Below are 22,108 nucleotides of genomic sequence, written 5' to 3' on the forward strand. Positions count from 1 at the left end.
ATACCAGCATGTCACATGTGCAACCAGAGGGGGGAAAAAACCTCTAGACTACCTTTACTCCACACACAGAGACACATGCAAAGCTCTCCTTCGCCCTCCATTCGGCAAATCTGACCATAATTCTATCCTCCTGATTCCTGCTTACAAACAAAACCTAAAGCAGGAAGTACCAGTGACTCGCTCAATACGGAAGTGGTCAGATGACGCGAATGCTACGCTTAAGGATTGTTTTTCTAGCACAGACTGGAATATGTTCCGCGATTCATCCAATGGCATTCAGTCACCGGCTTCATCAATAAGTGCATTGACGATATTGTCCCCACAGTGACTGTACGTACATATCCCAACCAGAAGCCATGGATTACAGGCAACATCTGCACCGAGCTCAAGGCTAGAGCTGCCGCTTTCAAGGAGCGGGACATTAATTCGGAAGCTTATAAGAAATCCTGCCATGCCCTCAGATGAACCATCAAACAGGCAAAGTGTCAATACAGGACCAAGATTGAATCCTATTACACCGGCTCCGACGCTCGTCGGATGTGGCAGAGCTTGCAAAGTGTTACGGAGCACAAAGGTAAACTCAGACGTGAGCTGCCCAGGGACGCAAGCCTACCAGACTGGCTAAATACCTTATATGCTCGCTTCGAGGCAAGCAACACTAAAACATGCATGAGAGCATCAGCTGTTTCAGATGCCTGTGTGATCACGCTCTCCGTAGCCGATGTGAGCAAGACCTTTAAACAGGTCAATATTCACAAGGCCACGGGGCCAGACGGATTACCAGAACGTGTACTCAGAACATGTGCGAACCAACTGGCAAGTGTCTTCACTGACATTTTCAACCTCTCCCTCACCGAGTCTGTAATACCTACATTTTTCAAGCAGACCACCATAGTCCCTGTGTCCAAGAAAGTGAAGGTAATCTGTCGAAATGACTACCGACCCGTAGCACTCATGTTAGTAGCCATGAAGTGCTTTGAAAGGCTGGACATGGCTCACATCAACACCATCATCCCGGAAACCGTAGACCCACTCCAATTCGCCCCAACAAATTTGATTTGATATGATTTGATTCACCTGGTCAGTCAATCATTGAAAGAGCAGGTGTTCCTAATGTTTTGTACACTCAGTGTATTATTATGATCATAGTTACCATGGAGGCGACGGGGAAGAGATAGGGGTGGTTGGCACACTTCTTCAAGTCCATCATGATGTTGAGTAGAGACACCTGGTTACCTCCTCCTTTAGAGTTCAGAGCCTCAAAGTTCCTCGTCAGAATCAACTTGTAGTATTTCCTTTTATAATACATCAATGAAGAAAGACACAGTTAGTGTGTGATTATTTTTATGATTAACTTGTTAACTACTCCCTCACTCTCTCTTTTTCAGTCTCTTTATCAACCATACGCCTTTCCCTTCTCTCTTCCCTCTCTTTCACTATTCCTGTCCATTCGTTCCTCTCCTTTCTCCCTCCATGCATACTCCCCCACTCTCTCTCCACCCCGCTCCTCCTTACTTCTGCATGGGGCTTAGTTCCACTCGTACGATGAGCTCAGTCTTGGACGGCATGTTCTTGAAGACGTCAGCCTTCAGCCTCCTCAACATGTGGGGACCCAGCAGGTCATGGAGCTTCTGGATCTGGTCCTCCTTGGAGATGTCTGCAAACTCCTCCAGGAACCCCTCCAGATTACTACAGAGGGAGGGAGAGAGAGAGTGAAAGGATGTCTGGTGAATGGAGGCTATTTAGGTTGAAAATATGCAAATAGAAGTAGAGATGCATGGCTGTGTTGTGTGTGAGTGGTTTGCTTGCATATATGGCTGCGTTTAGACAAGCAGCTCGTATTCACTAATATGTGTTTTGGCTAATCACATCAGATCTTTTCACATCAGCTCTTTTTCAGAGCTGATTTGATTGGTCAAAAGACCAATTAGTGGGGGAAAAAGATCATAATTGGGCTGCCTGTCTAAACGCAGCCTAGGAGTGTCTGCATCTATACATTCACATACGTCCAAGTCGGTGTCAGTCTATATGTACATGTTATGCATATGTGTTTACACAGAGAGCCCAATTCTGATATTTGGCCTAATTATTGATTTGATAGGTCAAAATACCAGTTAGTGGCCAAAGATCAGAATTAGTCTGTCTGTGTAAACGCAGCCATTATGTGAATATGTGTGTGCGTGTGTTACCCTACTTGAAACGGTTGGGAGTGAGGAAATTGAGCAGGTGAAACAGCTCCTCCAGGTTGTTCTGTAGAGGAGTACCAGTCAGCAGCAGCTTGTGGTCAATCGTATAGTCATTCAGACGTCTGAAGAACTGAGGAGAGAAAACACAGGCAATAATTAATTGATTGATTGAACGATTGCTTGATTGTTGACGTTCATTGACTTTCAAGAGGAGATTCTGTAAGGTTTCAAATTTGATTTGTGAAGTTTTCAGGTTTTATGATTAGCGAGAGTCTTCCTGGATGGCTCGGTATTGTCTTCCTCGAAGTGAGCATAGAATGTGTTCAGCTTGTCTGGGAGGGAGGCTTCAGTGGTCACCGCACAGCTGGATGTGCCTTTGTAGTCTTTGATCGTCAGTAGTCCTTGCCACATACGGAGTGAGTCTGAATTGTTGGACATTAATTCAAGTTTGTGTCTGTACTGTCTTTTTGCGTCCCTAACGGGTAGCTCGTATCTGCTTGGCTTGTACTCGTATACATCGCGCACACGGCCAATGAAATTAAATTCTTACTTGCAGGTTCCTTCTCGACAATGCAACAACAATAACAAATAATGAAAGATAAGAATGCGAGCATAAAGTAAATAACTCAGTAGAATAGAATACATTTTTTAGCATAAGTATAATACAGGAAGGCACAATATATTGTCCAATATTTACACGTGTATTGGGGAAAGGGGGATTGGGGGGCAATTGTATAAATTGAGCAGTATAATAAGAGTCTGGTAGCACCAACTGTGAAGTGTGTGTAGCATTGTCACGCCCTGACCATAGGGAGCTTTTTATTCTCTATGTTGGTTAGGCCGGGGTGTGACTAGAGGTGGGTCATCTAGGGGATTATGTTTCTATGTTGGCCATGTATGGTTCCCAATCAAGAGGCAGCTGTTTTTCGTTGTCTCTGATTGTGGATCATATTTAGGCAGCCATTTCCCCTTTGTGCTTTGTGGGATCTTGATTATGGATAGTTGAATGTTAGCACTATTGTTAGCGTCATGTTTAGTTTGAGATTTATTGTTTTGTTTTGCTGTGAGTTTCACTTAGAAAAAGAAAGATGTGGAATCCAGATCACGCTGCACTTTGGTCCAGTTATTATGACGGTCGTGACAAGCATGAATGTGCGTGTGCACGAGTGAGTGCATGAGTGCTAAGGTGTGGAGAAGCAGAGCAGGTGGTCAGTCCAGTTCAACTGTTCGGCAATCTGATGGCTTGTAGATACAAACGGTCTCTGAGTCTGTTGGTATCAGACCTCATGCTCCGATACTATCTTCACGATGGTAAGGGAGGGAACAGCTTGTGGCTGGGGTGTGTGGGGTCCTTGATTATGCTGTGGGCCTTCCTCAGGTGACTGTTTCAAGTAGATATCCTGGGTGGAAGGACGGTCCCAGTGATGGGTGGAAGCACGGTCCCAGTGATGTACTGGGTCAGCTTCACCATCTGCTGGAGGGCCTTGTGGTCATGGACGGAACAATTACCATACCAGGCCGTGAAGCAACCGGTCAGGATGCTCTCGATGGTCCAGCAGTAGTATGTGGAGAGAATTTCTTCAGCCACCTTAAGAAGTAGAAATTCTGTTGCGCCCTCTTGACAATGGTGGTGGTGGTGTTGGTCCATGACAAGTCCTCGGTGACGTGGATGCCGAGGAACTTAAAACTCTCTGTACTGTAGTCGTGGTGATGTGGATCAGGGAATGTTTCCTCCTCTGCTTCCTGAAGTCAACAATCACTTCCTTTGTTTTGCTGGTGTTGAGTGAGAGATTGTTGTCCTGGCACCACAATGCCAGTTCACTTACCTCCTCCCTATAGGCTGACTCGTCGTTGTTGGTTATCAGACCTACAACCGTGGTGCCATCAGCAAACTTGCAAAGCGACGCAGTCGTGGGTGAATAGGGAGTACAGCAGAGGACTGAGGACACACCCCGGGGGAACACCTGTGTTAAGAGTCAGTGTATAGGAGGTGTTGTGGCCAATCCTCACAGCCTGTGGTCTGCCCGTCAGGAATCCATGATCCAGTTGCAGAGGGTGGTGTACGACCCAGGGCTCTGAGCTTGGTGTCGAGTTTGGAGGGAACAATAGTGTTAAATGCTGAACTGTAGTCAATATACAGCATTCTCACATAGGTGTTCCTCTTGTCCAGATGTGTTACGGCCATGTGAATATCGATGGAAATGGCATCTTCCATGGATCTGTTGGAGCGGTAGGCAAATTGGAGTGGGTCCAGTGTGCCTGGCATGCTGACCTTGATGTGGGGCATGACCAGCCTCTCGAAGCACTTCGTGAGGACAGGGGCGAGCACGACGGCGAAAGTCATTTGGGCATGTCACCTTGTTTTTCATGGGCACTGGGATGATGGTGGTCTCCAGGTGAGGACTGCAGCCAGGGAGAGGGACAGGTTGAAGATGTCCGAGAAGACGCCTGCCAGCTGGTCAGCACACACTGAGGACACAGCCAGGGATGCCATCTGGGCCAAGGGCTTTGGGAGTACTCACTCGTTTGAGAGTTTTCCTCACGTCGCCCTCGGAGAGCGAAAGCACCTGGTCGTCTGGAGCAGCGAGAGTTTTCCTGGATGGCTCAGCACTGTCTGCCTCGAAGCGAGCATAGACTGTGTTGAGCTCGTCTGGGAGGGAGGCTTTGTTGGGCACCTCACAGCTGGATTTGCCTTTGTAGTCTTTGGTAGTGTGTAGTCCTTGCCACATACGGAGTGAGTCTGAGTTGTCGAACGTCAATTCAAGGTTTGAGTCTGTATTGCCTTTGGCGTCCCTAATGGATTTGCAGAGCAGCTCGCGTGCCACAAAGTCATCGGGGTTCGTTCTGCTGACATTGAATGCTGCAGTACGGGCTATCAGCATTGTACGGATATCTCCGTTCATCCAGGGTTTTTGGTTGGGGCAGTGGTGTAGTGGTGCCTGGAAAAGTAGGTATACCACCTTTGAGATCTGGGAAAATCAACATTTCTTAGATAAAAAAAAGTTACCCTTTACTTCACGTGTGCAGGCACCTAGCACTATTGTTTGATTAGCATGTTTCTAGCACATGAGATGGAGTTTGCAAAGGAAAAGGCCACTGGAATTATGCAAATAATCATGATCTGTTTCTGACAGGTAGGATACTTTGTATCTAGCTAACATTTAATAGAGAAGGTTTTTGGGAAAGCCTTTCAATCTACCAGAAGATGGGTTTGCCTTTCATTAGCATCGCTATATTTGACCTGTTCCTTAATTGGTTTTACTTCATATTATGAGGCATGTCTTACCTTGCTTCAAAGTAGCATGTAGCCAAAATCTACCATAGAAACGTGAAGGCAATTATTTTTTATAAAGACTTCCTCATATGTGTTTGGTTTTCTTTCAACTTTGTTTCACTGTCTAGCAGCCAAAGGCATCATCCTAATCCTGTTAGGCACCCATGTTGCTATGCCCTCCAACGCAACATCAAACAGGCAAAGCATCAATACAGGACCAAGATCGAATCGTACTATACCGGCTCAGACGCACTTCGGATGTGGCAGGGCTTGCAAACTGTTACAGACTACAAAGGGAAGCACAGCTGAGAGCTGCCCAGTGACAAGAGCCTACCAGATGAGCTAAATAACTTTTATGCTCACTTCGAGGCAAATTACACTGAAACATGCATGAGAGCTTCAGCTGTTCCGGACGACTGAGATCACTCTCCGCAGCCGATGTGAGTAAGACCTTTAAACAGGTCAACATTCACAAGGCCGAAGGGCCAGACGGATTACCAGGATGTGTACTCCGAGCATGACCTGACCAACTGGCAAATGTCTTCACTGACATGTTCAACTACTCCCTGTCTGAGTCAGTAATACCACCATAGTCCCTGTGCCCAAGAACACTAAGGTAACCTGCTTAAAACTTGTTGGGGATAGGGGGCAGTATTTTCACTTTGGATGAATTAAGTGCCCATAGTGAACTTCATCCTACTCTGTCCTAGATTGCTAATATATGCATATTATTATTACTATTGGATTGAAAACACTCTGAAGTTTCTAAAACGGTTTGAATGATGTCTGTGAGTATAACAGAACTCATAGGGCAGGCAATCTTCCAAACAGGAAGTGAAATTATGAATACATGTCTAATTTTAAGTTATCGCCTATCCACTTGCAAATAAGATATGGATCTGGAAGCACTTCCTACGCCTTCAACTAGATGTCCTCATTCAGTAGAACGTGGAATGGAGCTTCTGGTGATTAAGAAGTGAGTATACAGCAATGCCCACTGAAGAATAAGTGGGTATATGGCATATACCTGCGTATACCCGGGTTGGGGTACGTCTGGATTCTTATTGTGAGTACAACATCATCAACACATTTCCTATTGAAGCCTGTGACTGACGGTGTATATTCCTCAATGTTGATGGATGCGTCCTGGGTGGATGAATCTTTGACCGTATTCCAATCAGTATTCTCAAAACAGTCCTGCAGCATTGAGTCTGCCTCCTCTGTCCAGCGCCTCACTATTCTCTGTGTTGGTGTCTCCTTCTTGAGTTGCTGCGTGTAGGACGGGGGAGTAGGACCAGAGAGACGTGATCTGATTGGCCAAAGTTAAATACAGTACAAACGCGCACACACACACACACACAAAACCAAACAGGTGCAGCCTACCTTGCTCTGGTTGTTCTTGAGGCGGTGGGCTTCGTCCACCACTAGACAGGCCCAGTCTATAGACTTCAGGGAGGTCTGGTCTATCGTCACCAGCTCATAGGACGTCAACAGGACATGGAACTTTATAGGGGCTTCTCTCTGGAGAGGAGAGAGAGAGGAGGAGGGGGGATAGAGGGGGATAGAGAGGAGAGAGAGAGAGGAGGAGGGGGATAGAGGGGGGATAGAGAGGGGGAGAGGGACAGAGAGAAACAGAAGCAGATATTTGATTTTTTTCTTTTTTAGAAGAAGGGATGAACAGATCTGAGCTTTCTCTCATGTCGTTCCTCTGCCCCCTCCTCCCCACCTTCCCTCCCTCCCTCCCGTCCTCACCCTCAGTTTGAAGGTTTTCCTCCCTCCCCGTACGGCCGTGTCGTCGAAGGTCAGCTCGTTCTCTCTGATGATGGCTCTGCTGTCCTTGTCCCCTGTGTAGGTCACCACGTAGAAGTCAGGGGCCCACATCTCAAACTCTCTCTCCCAGTTAATGATGGTGGAGAGGGGGGCACTCACCAGGAACGGACCCCTAGTGTGGCCCTTGGTAGGGGGGGGAAGAGGGTAGGAGAGATTTTTTTTATACAAAGATGAATAGAATACTTTATTATTCTATTAAAATGACAACATGATACTCAAGAGGGAATTTGCATAGCACAGAGAACACAGGGCTCCTAACGGTGCCGTCCTACCTCTTTGAAGAGTGAGTAGAGGAAGACGATGGTCTGGATAGTCTTGCCCAGCCCCATCTCGTCTGCCAGGATGGTGTCAGTGCCCTGTGCCCAGGAGAAACGCAGCCAGTTGAGTCCCTCCAGCTGGTAGAGGTGCAGAGTGCCCCCCGTCGCCGTCACAAAGTCTGGCTGCTCCTCGTACTTTATCGTAGGCTGGAAGATAAAGAGAAAGAGGGATGGTGATGTAAGGGGGGAAAAATGGAGATAAACATCATTGACATCATTGTACAGAATGACACTAGAGTTTTGACTTGGTGGTGAGAGTTGATCGGCTACCGGAATGACGACCAATAGATGTGGGCGATACAGAGTGAGTGAGCCAATCAGAACTCACGTCGTTGACAGGTGATCTGTGGGGGTCTTCACTCTCTTCCATCCTCATCCTCCTCATCCTCCTCGGCATGTCTGGGGCCTCCTTCATCACCTCATCCCTGAACCAATCGATCCATCAATCAATCTATCAATCATCAATCCAGTGTCCCTGAGCTATTTACAACAGCATACAAGGTTTGCCAAACTTGGTTTGTGATGTAGAACTGTGACGTTCACCATGTTGACACTGACATTATTAAGACAGATTCGCTGTAGTAGTGTTAAGTGCCAACATGGATGCCATTTGGCCAGTCCACTAGTCCAGTACCTGTGTGCCCAGTAGTTGGCCTTGTGAATGACAAACTCTGGCATCTCCAGATCGTCTCTCTCCCATGTGCACTGGTCGTAGGTCAGGTCTCTCCACTTGACCAGGTAGTGGTATATCCCTTTCTTGTCCATACTGGGAAACACACACACACACGTACACACACATTATGGACAGAACTGCACACAATAATAAACAAGCACACACATACATACACAAACACCTGCCTCACACATACACCCCGCCCAGCCACCCCCGTCTCTCCCCCCCAGCACACCCCACATGCACACGTACCTGTGGTTGATGATGCGGTGGACCATCATCCATTCAGGCTTGATGCCATATTTATAGAACTTGTCATCCAGGGCAGCATAGTCGGGGTCTTTCAGCCTCCTCTTCTCACTCTTAACACTCTCCTCCTCTCCCCCCGACCCATAGTCCAGACTGGGAGGCTCGTCCATATCTGTCTTCCTCTGGTAGTTACGGAACATCACCGAGTGGAAGATCTCCAGCTAGACGGATGGTAAAGAAGAGAAAAAAGAAGAGAGGAATAGATGGAGGAAAGAGAGAATGTGTTGAATGAAAACAAGGAAGGGAAGTGTGTAGGATACTTGCATGCTAAGCGTCTTGTCGTTTTTCATATCGTTACATCAGCCTCTCTTCCAACTGTTTCACTCTCTCTCTCGCCCTCCCTCCCTGCCTACTTCTCTCTCCCTTTCCTCTCCATTTCCCTCTCACCTGCAGTTCAGTGATCCAGGTACAGTGCCAGTAGGACTGTCCAGTCAGCTTGACAAAGAACTCCCTCTCAGCCCTGCCCTTCATGGGGGGTGGCGGAGGAGCATCAAGAGGGGTATCGGGGGCGGGAGGCATGGGTACAGGATCGGGGGGCTCGCCCCATCGCCAGTGGAGGATTCTCTGCACCCTGCCCTTGATAGCAGGACACTGGGGGTAGAAGATGAAAATGAAGCATCAAAATAGATTAGAGTAAGGTAGAGTAGATCGAATAGAATACAATAGGAAAACTTTATTGTCCACACAATGTGGACATTTTGCATTTGGCCTCGTAGTGGCATTGTGCACATAATGATAACAAACAAACAAGACTTACAGTGCAGCGTGGACACAGCCACTCTCCGTTGGGGATCTCAGGCAGGGGCGGGTTGAGACAGTGGATGTGGTATGAGGAAGTGCATGTGTCACAGCATAATAGTTCCCCCCCATCTTTACAGACCCTGCAGAACTCAATGTGGTCATCCTCCTCTTCCTCCAGTCCTACCAGCAGTCCAACCCCAGGTACCTCTGGTACCACCATGTCCTCACTCTCCTCCTCAAACTCCTCAAAGTCCTCATCCTTCGCTTCCCACTGGATCCCCTCTTTCTCCTGCAGGAGCAGAGGAGAGGAGGAGGACAGGTGAGGAGAAGAGGAGAGAAAGAGGACAGGACAGGGGAAGAGGAGAGGAGGAGGACAGGAGAAGAGGAGAGGAGGAGGATAGGACAGGAGAAGAGGAGGACAGGAGAAGAGGAAGGGGAGAGGAGAAGAGGAGAGGAAGAGGACAAGAGGAGGACAGGCGAAAAGGAGGACAGGAGAAGAGGAGGAGGACAGGAGAGGAGAAGAGGAAGGGGAGAGGAGAGGAGAAGAGGAAGAGGACAGGACAGGAGAGGAGAAGGACAGGCGAAAAGGAGGAGGATAGGAGAAGAGGAGAGGAGGAGGACAGGAGAAGAGAAGATGAGAGGAAGAGGACAGGAGACGAGAAGAGGATGAGGACAGGAGACGAGAAGAGGAAGAGGACAGGACAGGAGAGGAGAAGAGGAGGAGGACAGGAGAGGAGAAGGACAGGAGAGGAGAAGAGGAGGACAGGCGAAAAGGAGGAGGACAGGAGAAGAGGAGAAGAGTGCATGTTGAATAGGTAAATAAAATAATTTGATCCATTATCATCATCATTGGTTGGGTTTATATGTCTGATGATTACCTTACACTGCATTCAGAAAGTACTCAGACCCCTTGACTTTATCCATACCCATTTTGTTACGTTACAGCCTTATTCTAAAATGTATCAAATAAAAAAACTCATCAATAAACACACAATACCCTAAAAAAAACAAGGCAAAAACAGGTTTTTAGAAATGTTTGCAAATGTATAAAATAAAAAATCTGAAATACCTTACATACATAAGTATTCAGACCCTTTGGTATGAGAATCGAAATTGAGCTCAGGTGCATCCTGTTTCCATGAATCATCCTTGAGATTTTTCTACAACTTGATTGGAGTCTACCTGTGGTAAATTCAATTGATTGGACATGATTTGGAAAGGCACACACTTGTCTGTATAAGGTCCCACAGTTGACAGAGCATGTCAGAGCAAAAAACAAGCCATAAGGTCAAATAAATTGTCCATAGAGCTCAGAGACAGGAATGTGTTGAGGCACAGATCTGGGGAAGGGTACCAAGATATTTCTGCAGCATTGAAGGTCCCCAAGAACACAGTGGCCTCCAGAATTCTTAAAGGGAAGAAGTTTGAACCCAAGACTCCGCCGGGCCAAACTGAGCAATCGGAGAAGGGCCTTGGTCAGGGAGGTGACCAAGAACTCGACGGAGCTCCAGAGTTCCTCTGTGGAGATGGAATAACCTTCCAGAAGGACAACCATCTCAGCAGCACTCCACCAATCAGGCCTTTATGGTAGAGTGGCAAGCTGAAAGCCACTCAGTTTTTCAACGGCAGGGAGACGAGTCAGGATCATGGGAAAGATGAACAGGGCAAAGTACAGAGAGATCCTTGATGAAAACCTGCTCCAAAGCACTCAGGACCTCAGAATGGGGTGAAGGTTCACCTTCCAACAGGACAACGACCCTAAGCACACAGCCAAAACAACGCAGGAGTGCCTTCGGGAAAAGTCTCTGAATGTCCTTGAGTGGCCCACCCAGAGCCCGGAACATCTCTGGAGAGACCTGAAAATAGCTGTGCAGCGAAGCTCCACATCCAACCTGACAGAGCTTGAGAGGATCAGCAGAGAAGAATGGGAGAAACTCCCCAAATACAGGTGTGGAAAGCTTTCAGCGTCATACCTAAGAAGACTCAAGGCTGTAATCACTGCCGAAAGTGCTTCAACAAAGTACTGAGTAAAGGGTCTGAATACTTACGTACAGGTGAAGTCGGAAGTTTACATACACTTAGGTTGGAGTCATTAAAACTCATTTTTCAACCATTCCAAAAATGTCATGTTAACAAACTATAGTTTTGTCAAGTCAGTTAGTACATCTACTTTGTGCATGACAAGTAATTTGTCCAACAATTGTTTACAGACAGATTATTTCACTTATAATTCACTGTATCACAATTCCAGTGGGTCAGAATTTTACATACACTAAGTTGATTGTGCCTTTAAATAGTTTGGAAAATACCATAAAATGATATCATAGCATTAGAAGCTTCTGATAGGCTAATTGACATAATTTGAGTCAATTGAAGGTGTACCTGTGGATGTATTTCAAGGCCTACCTTCAAATTCAGTGCCTCTTTGCTTGACATCATGGGAAAATCAAAATAAATTGTAGACCTTCACAAGTCTGGTTCATCCTTGGGAGCAATTTCCAAACGCCTGAAGGTACCACGATCATCTGTACAAACAATAGTACGCAAGTATAAACACCATGGGACCACGCAGCCGTCATAGCGCTCAGGAAGGAGACGTGTTTTATCTCCTAGAGATGAACGTACTTTGGTGCGAAAAGTGCAAATAAATCCCAGTACAACAGCAAAGGACCTTGTGAAGATGCTGGACGAAACAGGTACATCTATATCCCCAGTAAAAACGAGTCCTATATCGACATAACCTGAAAGGCCGCTAAGCAAGGAAGAAGCCACTGCTCCAAAACCGCAATAAAAAAGCCAGACTACGGTTTGCAACTGCACATGAGGACAAAGATTGTACTTTTTGGAGAAATGTCCTCTGGTCTGATGAAATAAAAATAGAACTGTTTGGCCATAATGACCATCATTATGTTTGGAGGAAAAAAGGGGAGGCTTGCAAGCCAAAGAACACCATCCCAACCTTGAAGCACGGGGGTGGCAGCATCATGTTGTGGGGGTGCTTTGCTGCAGGAGGGACTGGTGCACTTCACAAAATAGATGACATCATGAGGCAAAACAAATATGTGGATATATTGAAGAAACGTTTCAAGACATCAGTCAGGAAGTTAAAGCTTGGTCGCAAATGGGTCTTCCAAATGGACAATGACCCCACAAATGGACAATCACCCAATTTATTGTGGGAAGTTTGTGGAAGGCTACCTGAAATGTTTGACCCAAATTGAACAATTTAAAGGCAATGCTACCAAATACTAATTGAGTGTATGTAAACTTCTGACCCACTGTGAATGTGATGAAAGAAATAAAAGCTGAAATAAATCACTCTTTCTACTATTTTCTGACATTTCACGTTCTTAAAATAAAGTGGTGATCCTAACTGACCTAAAACAGGGAATTTTTACTTGTATTAAATGTCAGGAATTGTGAAAAACTGAGTTTAAATGTCTTTGGCTAAGGTGTTTGTAAACTTCCGACTTCAACTGTTTTGACGTTTTTTTATTTAGCAAAAATACCTAAAAACATTTTTTTCTTTGTCATTATGGGGTATTGTGTGTAGACTGGGGAGGGGGGAAAAAACAATTTAATCAATTTTAGAATAAGGATGGAACGTAACAAAATGTGTAAAAAGTCAAGGGGTCTGAATACTTTCCGAAAGCTCACTGTGAATAGAGTACACACTAACAGTAGCATTACACGCAGCTCGGTCTGTAATGCTGACATAAACAATCAGTCAAAAAGGCAGACTTGAGGATTATTAACACCAACTTTGAGGATTACGGTACGGTACGGTACTCACACAGTGTGGGCAACTCCACTTGCCCTCAGGGGCCTTCTCCAGCTCAGGTTCCAGACAGACCAGGTGGTAGGCCCGAGGACAGGTGTCACACAGAATGATCTCCCCTCCCTGCTGGCACACCTCACAGTAGTCCTGGTGGTCTGTCTCATAACCATCCCCCTCCACCTCACCCTCATCCAGCACTGTAAGAGAGAGAGAGAGAGAGAGAGAGAGAGAAAGAGAGAGAGAGAGAAAGAAAATGGGGAGGGAAAAATCATGAGGGAAAAGGGATAAGAGAGAGGGGTGGGAGAGAGGGAGAAGGAGAAAAGACAGAGACACATCACATGCTGAGCATAAGTCAGACAGATTCAGAGTTTATAACCTTTTTTATGGAACATTTTGTTTACTTTTCTTATTCTTCTTGGCCGGTCGTCCTCTCTTGTTCTTCTTGACCCTGGAGGAGCTGTCGGAGCGGACCGAGGAGCTGTGGACACTGGAGTCCTCTTGCAGCGAGTCCTCCTCATCAACATCATCACCACTCTGAGAGGAAGGGATGGAGTTAGACATATACATAAACTCAGCAAAAAAAGTAACGTCCCTTTTTCAAGACGCTGTCTTTCAAAGATAATTTGTAAAAATCCAAATAACTTCACAGATGTTCATTGTAAAGGGTTTAAACACTGTTTCCCATGCTTGTTGAATGAACCATAAACAATTAATCAACATGCACCTGTGGAACAGTGGTTAAGACACTAACAGCTTACAGACGGTAGGCAATTAAGGTCACAGTTATGAAAACATAGGACACTAAAGAGGCCTTTCTACTGACTCGGAAAAAAACCAAAACAAAGATGCCCAGGGTCCCTACTCATCTGCGTGAACATGCCTTAGGCATGCTGCAAGGAGGCATGAGGACTGCAGATGTGGCCAGGGCAATAAATTGCAATACTGCAAGACGCCTAAGACAGTGCTACAGGGAGACAGGACGGACAGCTGATCGTCCTCGCAGTGGCAGACCACGAGTAACAGCACCTGAACAGAATCGGTAACCCTGAACATCACACCTGCGGGACAGGTACAGGATGGAAACAACAACTGCCCGAGTTACACCAGGAACGCACAATCCCTCCATCAGTGCTCAGACTGTCCGCAATAGGCTGAGACAGGCTGGACTGAGGGCTTGTAGGACTGTTGTAAGGCAGGTCCTCACCAGACATCGTCGCTGGACAAGACAGGACTGGCAAAAAGTGCTCTTCACTGACGAGTCGCGGTTTTGTCTCACCAGGGGCGATGGTCGGATTCGCGTTTACCGTCGAAGGAATGAGCATTACACAGAGGCCTGTACTCTGGAGCGGGATTGATTTGGAGGTGGAGGGTCCATCATGGTCTGGGGCGGTGTGTCACAGCATCATCGCACTGAGCTTGTTGTCATTACAGGCAATCTCAACGCTGTGCGTTACAGGGAAGACATCCTCCTCCCTCATGTGGTACCCTTCCTGTAGGCTCACCCTGACATGAACCTCCAGCATGACAATGCCACCAGCCATACTGCTCGTTCTGTGCGTGATTTCCTGCAAGACAGGAATGTCAGTGTTCTGGCGTGGCCAGCGAAGAGCCCGGACCTAAATACTGGGACCTATTGGATCGGAGGGTGAGGGCTATGCCCATTCCCCCCAGAAATGTCTGGGAACTTGCAGATGCCTTGGTGGAAGAGTGGGGTAACATTTCACACCAAGAACTGGCAAATCTGGTGCAGTCCATGAGAAGATGCACTGCAGTACTTAATGCAGCTGGTGGCCACACCAGATACTGACAGTTACTTTTGATCCCCGCTTTGTTCAGGGACACATTATTCCATTTCTGTTAGTCACATGTCTGTGGGTGAATTTTGTCCCATTCCTCCTGACACAGCTGGTGTAACTGAATCAGGTTTGCAGGCCTCCTTGCTCGCACACGCTTTTTCACTTCTGCCCACATTTTCTATGTGATTGATGTCAGGGCTTTGTGATGGCCACTCTAATATCTTGACTTTGTTGTCCTTAAGCCATTTTGCCACAACTTTGGAAGTATGCTTGGGGTCATTGTCCATTTGGAAGACCCATTTGCGACCAAGCTTTAACTTCCTGACTGATGTCTTGAGACGTTGCTTCAATATATCCACAGAATTTCCAGTCCTCATGATGCCATCTATTTTGTGAAGTGCACCAGTCCCTCCTGCAGCAAAGCACCCCCACTACATGATGCTGCCACCCCTGTGCATCACGGTTGGGATGGTGTTCTTCGGCTTGCAAGCCTACCCCTTTTTCCTCCAAACATAACGATGGTCATTATGGCCAAACAGTTCTATTTTTGTTTCATCAGACCAGAGGACATTTCTCCAACAAGTACGATCTTTGTCCCCATATGCAGTTGCAATCCATACTCTGGCTTTTTTATGGTAGTTTTGGAGCAGTGGCTTCTTCCTTGCTGAGCGGACATTCAGGTTATGTCGCTATAGGACTCGTTTTACTGGGGAAATACCTGTTTCCACAAGGTCCTTTGCTGTTGTTCTGGGATTGATTTGCACTTTTCACACCAAAGTATGTTCATCTCTAGGAGACAGAACGCGTCTCCTTCCTGAGCGCTATGACGGCTGTGTTGTCCCATGGTATTTATACTTGCGTACTATTGTTTGTATAGATGAACGTGGTACCTTCAGGCGTTTGGAAATTGCTCCCAAGGATGAACTAGGCTTGTGGAGGTCTACAATTGTTTTTCTGAAGTCTTGGCTGATTTCTTTTGATTTTCCCACAATGTCAAGAAAAGAGGCACTGAGTTTGAAGGTAGGCCTTGAAATACATCCACAGGTACACCTCCAATTGACTCAAATGATGTCATTTAGCCTATCAGAAGCTTCAAAAGCCATGACATCATTTTCTGGAATATTCCAAACTGTTTAAAGGCACAGTTAACTTCTGTCCCACTGGAATTGTGATACAGTGAATTATAAGTGAAATAATCTGACTGTAAACAATTGTTGGAAAAGTGACTTGTCATGCACACAGTTGGTGTCCTTACCAACTTGCCAAAACTATAGTTTGTTAACAAGAAATTTGTGGAGTGGGTGAAAAACTAGTTTTAATGACTCCAACTTAAGTGTATGTAAACTTCAGACTTCAACTGTATCTATCTATCTATCTATCTATCTATCTATCTATCTATCTATCTATCTATCTATATATATATATATATATATATATATATATATAGAGAGAGAGAGAGAGAGAGAGAGAGAGAGAGAGAGAGAGAGAGAGAATTTTGCAAAAATATCCACTGTGTACAACGTGAAACAGCAAATAATGCATGCAGAGCAGAATTAGACCGATACCTTCTAATTATCTAAAACCAGAAAAAAATCCATCTACAACAACCTAATAGGAAGTGATTATCAAACCTTCCATAACAAAGCCATCACCTACAGAGAGATGAACCTGGAGAAGAGTCACCTAAGCAAGCTGGTCCTGTGGCTCTGTTCACAAACAAAAACAGGCGCTGCAGAGCCCCAGGACAGCAACAAAATTAGACCCAACCAAATCATGAGAAAACAAAAAGATAATTGCTTGACACATTGGAAAGAACAGAGCAACCTAGAATGCTATTTGGCCCTAAACAGAGAGTGCACAGTGACAGAATACCTGACCACTGTGACTGACCCAAAATAAAAGGAAACCTTTGACTATGTACACACTCAGTGAGCAAAGCCTTGCTCCTGGCTCTCAAGAGAATACAGGCTATGTGCACACTGCCCATAAAATGAGGTGGAAACTGAGCTGCACTTCCGAACCTCCTGCCAAATGTGTGACCATATCAGATACACATATTTCCTTCAGATTACACAGACCAACAAAGAATTTGAAAACAAACCCAATTTTGATAAACTCCCATATCTATTTGGTGAAATACCACAGTGTGCCACCACAGCAGCAAGATCTGTGACCTGTTGCCACAAGAAAAGGGCAACCAGTGAAGAACAAACACCATTGTAAATACAACCCATATTTATGTTTATTTATTTTCCCTTTTGTACTTTAACTATTTGCACATAATATGAAATATGAAATGTCTTTATTCTTTTGAAACTTTTGTGAGTGTAACATTTACTGTAAATTTTTGATTGTTTGTTTCACTTTTGTTTATCTATTTCACTTGCCTTGGCAATGTAAACACATGTTTCCCATGCCAATAAAGCCCTTAAATTGTACTGAACTGAATAGAGAGAGAGAGAGAGAGGGGAAAGAAACACCGATCTGTCGACTCTCATTCACCAGCATGCTCCCACATACATTGGCCTACACCGCACATCTTTAGATCCAAATTCAAAGCATTATAATACTTACAGAGCTGCTCTTCTTTCTCTTGTTGCCTAAGGCCCCCAGTTTTATGCGTATGGGGGACATCTTCTTGGCTTTAGCTACTGAAGCCGCTACTGCTGCTGCCACCGCCTTCTTCCTCTCAGCCAGAACACGAGGACTCTTACTGCGACTCTTCTTATACCCAGGGCCTGAGAAACAGGGACAGAATGAAGTCAAGATTTCTACTAGTGCTCTAGTGCGGGATTTCCCAAACCTCTCCTTGGGGTCCTCAGACGTTTCACATATTTGTTCTTGCCCTAAACTGGGACACCTGATTAAATTAGTCGACTATCACCCAAACCCTTGATCAGGGCTACAACATGTCTGAGGGTCCAGACTACAATTTGGGGCCAATTCCATTTCAATTCAATCAGTCCTTGCTATACATGACACACTCCACCACTCCACCCTTCTCTCTCATCCTCTGACCTTTGCCCTCTTTGGTCTTGGCCTTGCGGAGCGGGGGAGGCGGTGGTGGCGGCAGGGGGGGCGGCCGTGGGGGTTGGGGCTGCTTCCGGGGTGGAGGTGGTTCCGGGGATGGGGTTGCCGCGGAGACCTGCTCGGCGACGGCAATGGCGGCGGCGGCGGCTGCAGCTGCCACGGCTGCAGCACCGGAGCCCTTGAAGGGGTTGTTAGAGCTGAACTCCCTCCACTTGACCCCCAGGATGGTCATCATCTTAGACATGGGGATCTTAGGGTTCTTCTTGGCGATCATGGGCCTGGGAAGATGAAGAGGCAGGTGAGGAAGAAGAGCTGGGTGTTTGATGTACAGAACAGTAATGACAATTGATTTTGAACAGTGTGGCAAATAATCTTGAACTTGAAAATAAACTTGAACTAGAAATGGTTGTTTCTGAGGGATTGTGAATGGAGGGAATTGTTCCACGGTTGGTAGTGAACTAGACAACTGAAATAAACAATAACTCATTGAGTCATCTCACTGACAGTCAATCACTACAGCAGGCCAACTGTACCTCATGGACTGGCTGAAGGCTTTGTAGTTGGTGAGTGTGCGGTAATCGTCTTCGGTGAATGTATGATCCACATCCTCCAGACCCCAGTCCATAGCCAGCTGGGCCGACGTCTTCTGTTCTATTGGCTGCAGGAGAGAAACAACCAGTCAGAGAGCTTGAAGACTTGAGCCATCAGAATGTGTAAAAAATGGAGTAATACAACAACTATAGCACTTTCTTGTTGTGTTCTTCTTACCTTTGTTGTCTCCTCATGCGTGCTGTCCCCATCATCTTTTTTCTTCTTCTTGGTTTTCTTCTCCTTCTTTTCCTTGTGTTTCTTCTTCTTCTTCTTCTTCTCGCCAGAGAAGTCACTCGCAGCGCTGTCGGAGTTCTCACCATAATCTCTCTCTCGCTCCGAGTCTCTCTCTACATCACTTTCCTGAGAGGAGGAGAGGAGAAAAGAAGGGGAGAGAGGGGAAAGTGAGGAAAAGAGAAAAAACAGAAGAGAGGATGAGGATGCTAAATCAATATGTAATGTCACAGATGTTTTTTTCTCTATGACTTCAATTAAGCAAATGAAATAGAATGACGTGTCATCAGAATGTACGGCGGTAGATGGACCGTAATGATCGAGAGGCTTACAATCTTTTTCCGTTTTTTGGCTTTAACCGGTTTTCCCTCTTTCTCTTTCTCCTTCTTCTTTGTCTCCTTCTTCTTGGGCCCTCGTTTCTTCCTCCCTAGACTGGCCCTCTCTGATGCTTCCCTTTCTTCCTCTACTGGGGATTGAAGCGAGGAGAGGGGGATGGAAGAGAGAAAGGGAGAGATGTGACTAAATCATATTGACTCTAATCATCATTGAATGCTTTGAATTGTCGATCTAATCTCTTCTGAACACAATTAAGCACAACAAAAGCCTCTCACCAACACACTGTCATGTGTGCGTTGACACCAAATGTGTCATATGGGAGAGTATAGTGTCTTAACACAACCTATGAGATTGACTGAATTGTGGCATGCTGAATTAGTTCCAGTTTGACTGGTAAGTGGGATCGACAGCTGCTTTGTATCAGTTCAGTGAAAACAAAATCCATATCTGGCTTATCTGTTAATGAACGCCTCACAAAAACACAAGAATGTTGTTCATGGTGGCATTGAAAATGTGAGGCTGAGACATATGAAAGTAAGGCCTTATGTTGGCTACATGTTACACAGTGCTTTAGGGCTTCTAAAATGTCATGTCTATAGCAATATATATTTCCGCAATAATGAATTGGGAAAATAAAATAAAATCAAACATGTAAATAGATTTATTTCGAAGACACGACATCCCACGTTTTGAGGGTCAGTAAGTGATAATGCGCCGTTCATCCCTGTATTCAAGTTTTTCCCCTGGCAAAAAAGTGAGACTGTACCCTATTGGAGAGTGAGAGAGAGTGAAGCATGTGCTTTGTCATGGGGATGAAGAGATAGGGGAAAACATCACCAAAAAAAACGGTCGCTTGCGGCCGCCATTGCACTTGGTAGAAATTAGTTCGATTTAATGGTTTGTCTTTGTTGGGGGGCGACAACACGCAGCGCGCGCCCAGACGAGGTCTCCGCATATTTCTGCTGCAGAGTGCAGCCAGGGGCGGCATTAGCATCACGCGAGGCTCGGTGATTCTGAGGCCGCAAGCCAGTCTGTCTCTATAGGATGAACTGAAACGACTCCCTACCCTACTTCCCCGCAATTAATTTCAACACCTGGTTCCCGACCACAACAGCCGCCAGCGCATGTCGCGGGGGGTTTAGAGACGCTGCGGGAAGCGCACTAATTGATACGCGGCTCTTGTCTCGAGACAGGCGACATAGTTTAGGCTAGTTGTTCAGAGTGATGCTAAAATGTCCCTTGTTGAATACCCCCAAAATCATGATCTGCAATATCTGTTGAATACATGCAAATTAATGTAATTGTATGAATTAACATGAACTGCAAAATAATGTAAACATGTTCTTTGGTGTGGAACCAGCTAGGCCAAATCTGTAATCCCACAAAAATGCACTTCTTTGGAGTAAAATAAGATTTCTGTTGATCGTATTTTTCACATGAAATTGTTGTAGGCAAGTCCTTTCTTTAATTAGGCTTCACAGTATAGTTTCTAGGCTTTAGGCTTTGTGTATTATAGGCCTACGTGTTACATGTATTTGTCTGCTATGACATCGAAAAGAGAGTGGGAACAATAGCCCTGTAGGCTACACATAACGGTTATATTCAGAACTTGGGAGTAGTGTCGGTGTCCTATCATGAACCGTCCCTGTCAGTATGACAGTGGAGACCGTCATGGGGTAGGAGGCAGGTTTATTTACACTGTCATACCAGCACTTACTCTATCATCCGGTTTTAACGCTCACGCCTCGGGAACAGACATCACAGCACTATTCTAAAGATCACAATCAGAAAGCTTATTGCCGGAGAGTCCATGTTTTCTGCCAGTGATGTCGTGAGCTGTACACTTCACATCGACCTATTAACATCGAGATATTATTTACATCTATGAATATGGCAGCATTGTCAGGATGAAAAGCAACGTTGAGGAGGATCAACTTTGTGGAATTGTTTATAAGTTGGAATTCTTCAACTCTTTCTGTTTCAAAGCTGCGCTATGATTTGGAGCAACGGGCGCGCAACTAATTATATTGCAGCAACGGATAACTATTGAGATGAGCCGCACAGGGTGTCCTGGCGTACTTAAAAAAATTGTGGCGTATGTGTTTCTATTTTGTGTGCGCGCTCCCGAGTCTTTCGCCAGTGTCTCTTTCGACTGTAGCTAATATAGCCTACCTGGCGCGGCTAGTGTTGCAGTTTCTCGAGGCGCCGCCGGCGAGTTTATGTCGCTTGCGTTCTCGTCTAGATCTCCGTCGTCCTCGTCTTCTTCATCAAAATCTACTCCCTCGGAATTAACCAACATGCCCTGGTCTTCCTCACAAGACCGGAGAAGAGAGGACATTATATTCCTGTCATCGGCTCCTTCCTCGAAATCAGAAACCTTCCGGAATTATGATATTTATTTAATATTAAAATCGACACCAGAAAAAAAGTGGGGGCCGTTTTGGAATATTTTACACTACTAGGCAGGGAAACAAAGATGGCCGCTCTTATATTTATTTTTTAACAACCCCCCCAATAAGAAAAATCCCCTTACATAAAAAATGGCGGACTATATTATTGCAGAACGCCCCCCCCATCTTCTTTTCTCTCTCTCTCTGCCTCTCTCCGTTTACCCCTCCCTCTTCAAAAAACATGTACATTGTTACAAGAAACAAGAAAGGGGGTGTTTGACTGCTTGTAATGTTACTGCCCCCCGCCCATGATCAGCCATCCCAACAAACTGTCTCAAGATCACACGTAACAAAACTCCCTTTCTGCACTGAAAAACGCGATACAAATCTATCAAATATGGCCACTTTAATAACCTTAAAGGCCCCCACCATGGTATAAAATGATACGTGTGAGAGAGAAAGAGAGTCGGGGAGGGAGTTTGAGAGTGGGGGGGTTGGGAAAATCTGCCGCAGCCATGCCCAGATTTACATCAGATTGGATTGCTTAAAAATTAACCACTTGTGGTAGGGAGAAAAATCTATGCAATGTGCAAACGGGCATTTTTTTTCAACTGGAGATTATTTTA

At 45.6% G+C, this 22,108-nt stretch overlaps 1 protein-coding gene across 4 annotated transcripts in view; it reads right to left on the minus strand.

The window, feature by feature from the left end:
• Positions 1 to 21,621, minus strand: part of LOC124008723 (chromodomain-helicase-DNA-binding protein 3-like) — a 54,942-nt gene extending 33,321 nt beyond the window's left edge. For 2 of the 4 annotated variants that reach the window (XM_046320239.1, XM_046320237.1), the window contains exons 1-19: positions 21,265 to 21,621; positions 19,089 to 19,222; positions 18,703 to 18,885; positions 18,468 to 18,592; positions 17,923 to 18,212; positions 17,479 to 17,642; positions 13,510 to 13,642; positions 13,124 to 13,305; positions 9,347 to 9,619; positions 8,977 to 9,180; positions 8,533 to 8,750; positions 8,242 to 8,373; positions 7,936 to 8,032; positions 7,563 to 7,754; positions 7,213 to 7,413; positions 6,844 to 6,981; positions 2,195 to 2,316; positions 1,516 to 1,689; positions 1,154 to 1,295 (exon numbers count right to left, since the gene is read on the minus strand). In XM_046320239.1, the coding sequence (XP_046176195.1) occupies positions 1,154 to 1,295; positions 1,516 to 1,689; positions 2,195 to 2,316; positions 6,844 to 6,981; positions 7,213 to 7,413; positions 7,563 to 7,754; positions 7,936 to 8,032; positions 8,242 to 8,373; positions 8,533 to 8,750; positions 8,977 to 9,180; positions 9,347 to 9,619; positions 13,124 to 13,305; positions 13,510 to 13,642; positions 17,479 to 17,642; positions 17,923 to 18,212; positions 18,468 to 18,592; positions 18,703 to 18,885; positions 19,089 to 19,222; positions 21,265 to 21,430 (3,270 nt within the window). In that variant the 5' untranslated portion in view covers positions 21,431 to 21,621. The remainder of the gene's footprint in view (positions 1 to 1,153; positions 1,296 to 1,515; positions 1,690 to 2,194; positions 2,317 to 6,843; positions 6,982 to 7,212; positions 7,414 to 7,562; positions 7,755 to 7,935; positions 8,033 to 8,241; positions 8,374 to 8,532; positions 8,751 to 8,976; positions 9,181 to 9,346; positions 9,620 to 13,123; positions 13,306 to 13,509; positions 13,643 to 17,478; positions 17,643 to 17,922; positions 18,213 to 18,467; positions 18,593 to 18,702; positions 18,886 to 19,088; positions 19,223 to 21,264) is intronic. The other 2 variants (XM_046320240.1, XM_046320238.1) reach the window with 2 other exon arrangements.
• Positions 21,622 to 22,108: the final 487 nt, after the last annotated feature.

Source organism: Oncorhynchus gorbuscha, linkage group LG21 (assembly GCF_021184085.1).
Source record: "Oncorhynchus gorbuscha isolate QuinsamMale2020 ecotype Even-year linkage group LG21, OgorEven_v1.0, whole genome shotgun sequence".
NCBI lineage: Eukaryota > Metazoa > Chordata > Actinopteri > Salmoniformes > Salmonidae > Oncorhynchus > Oncorhynchus gorbuscha.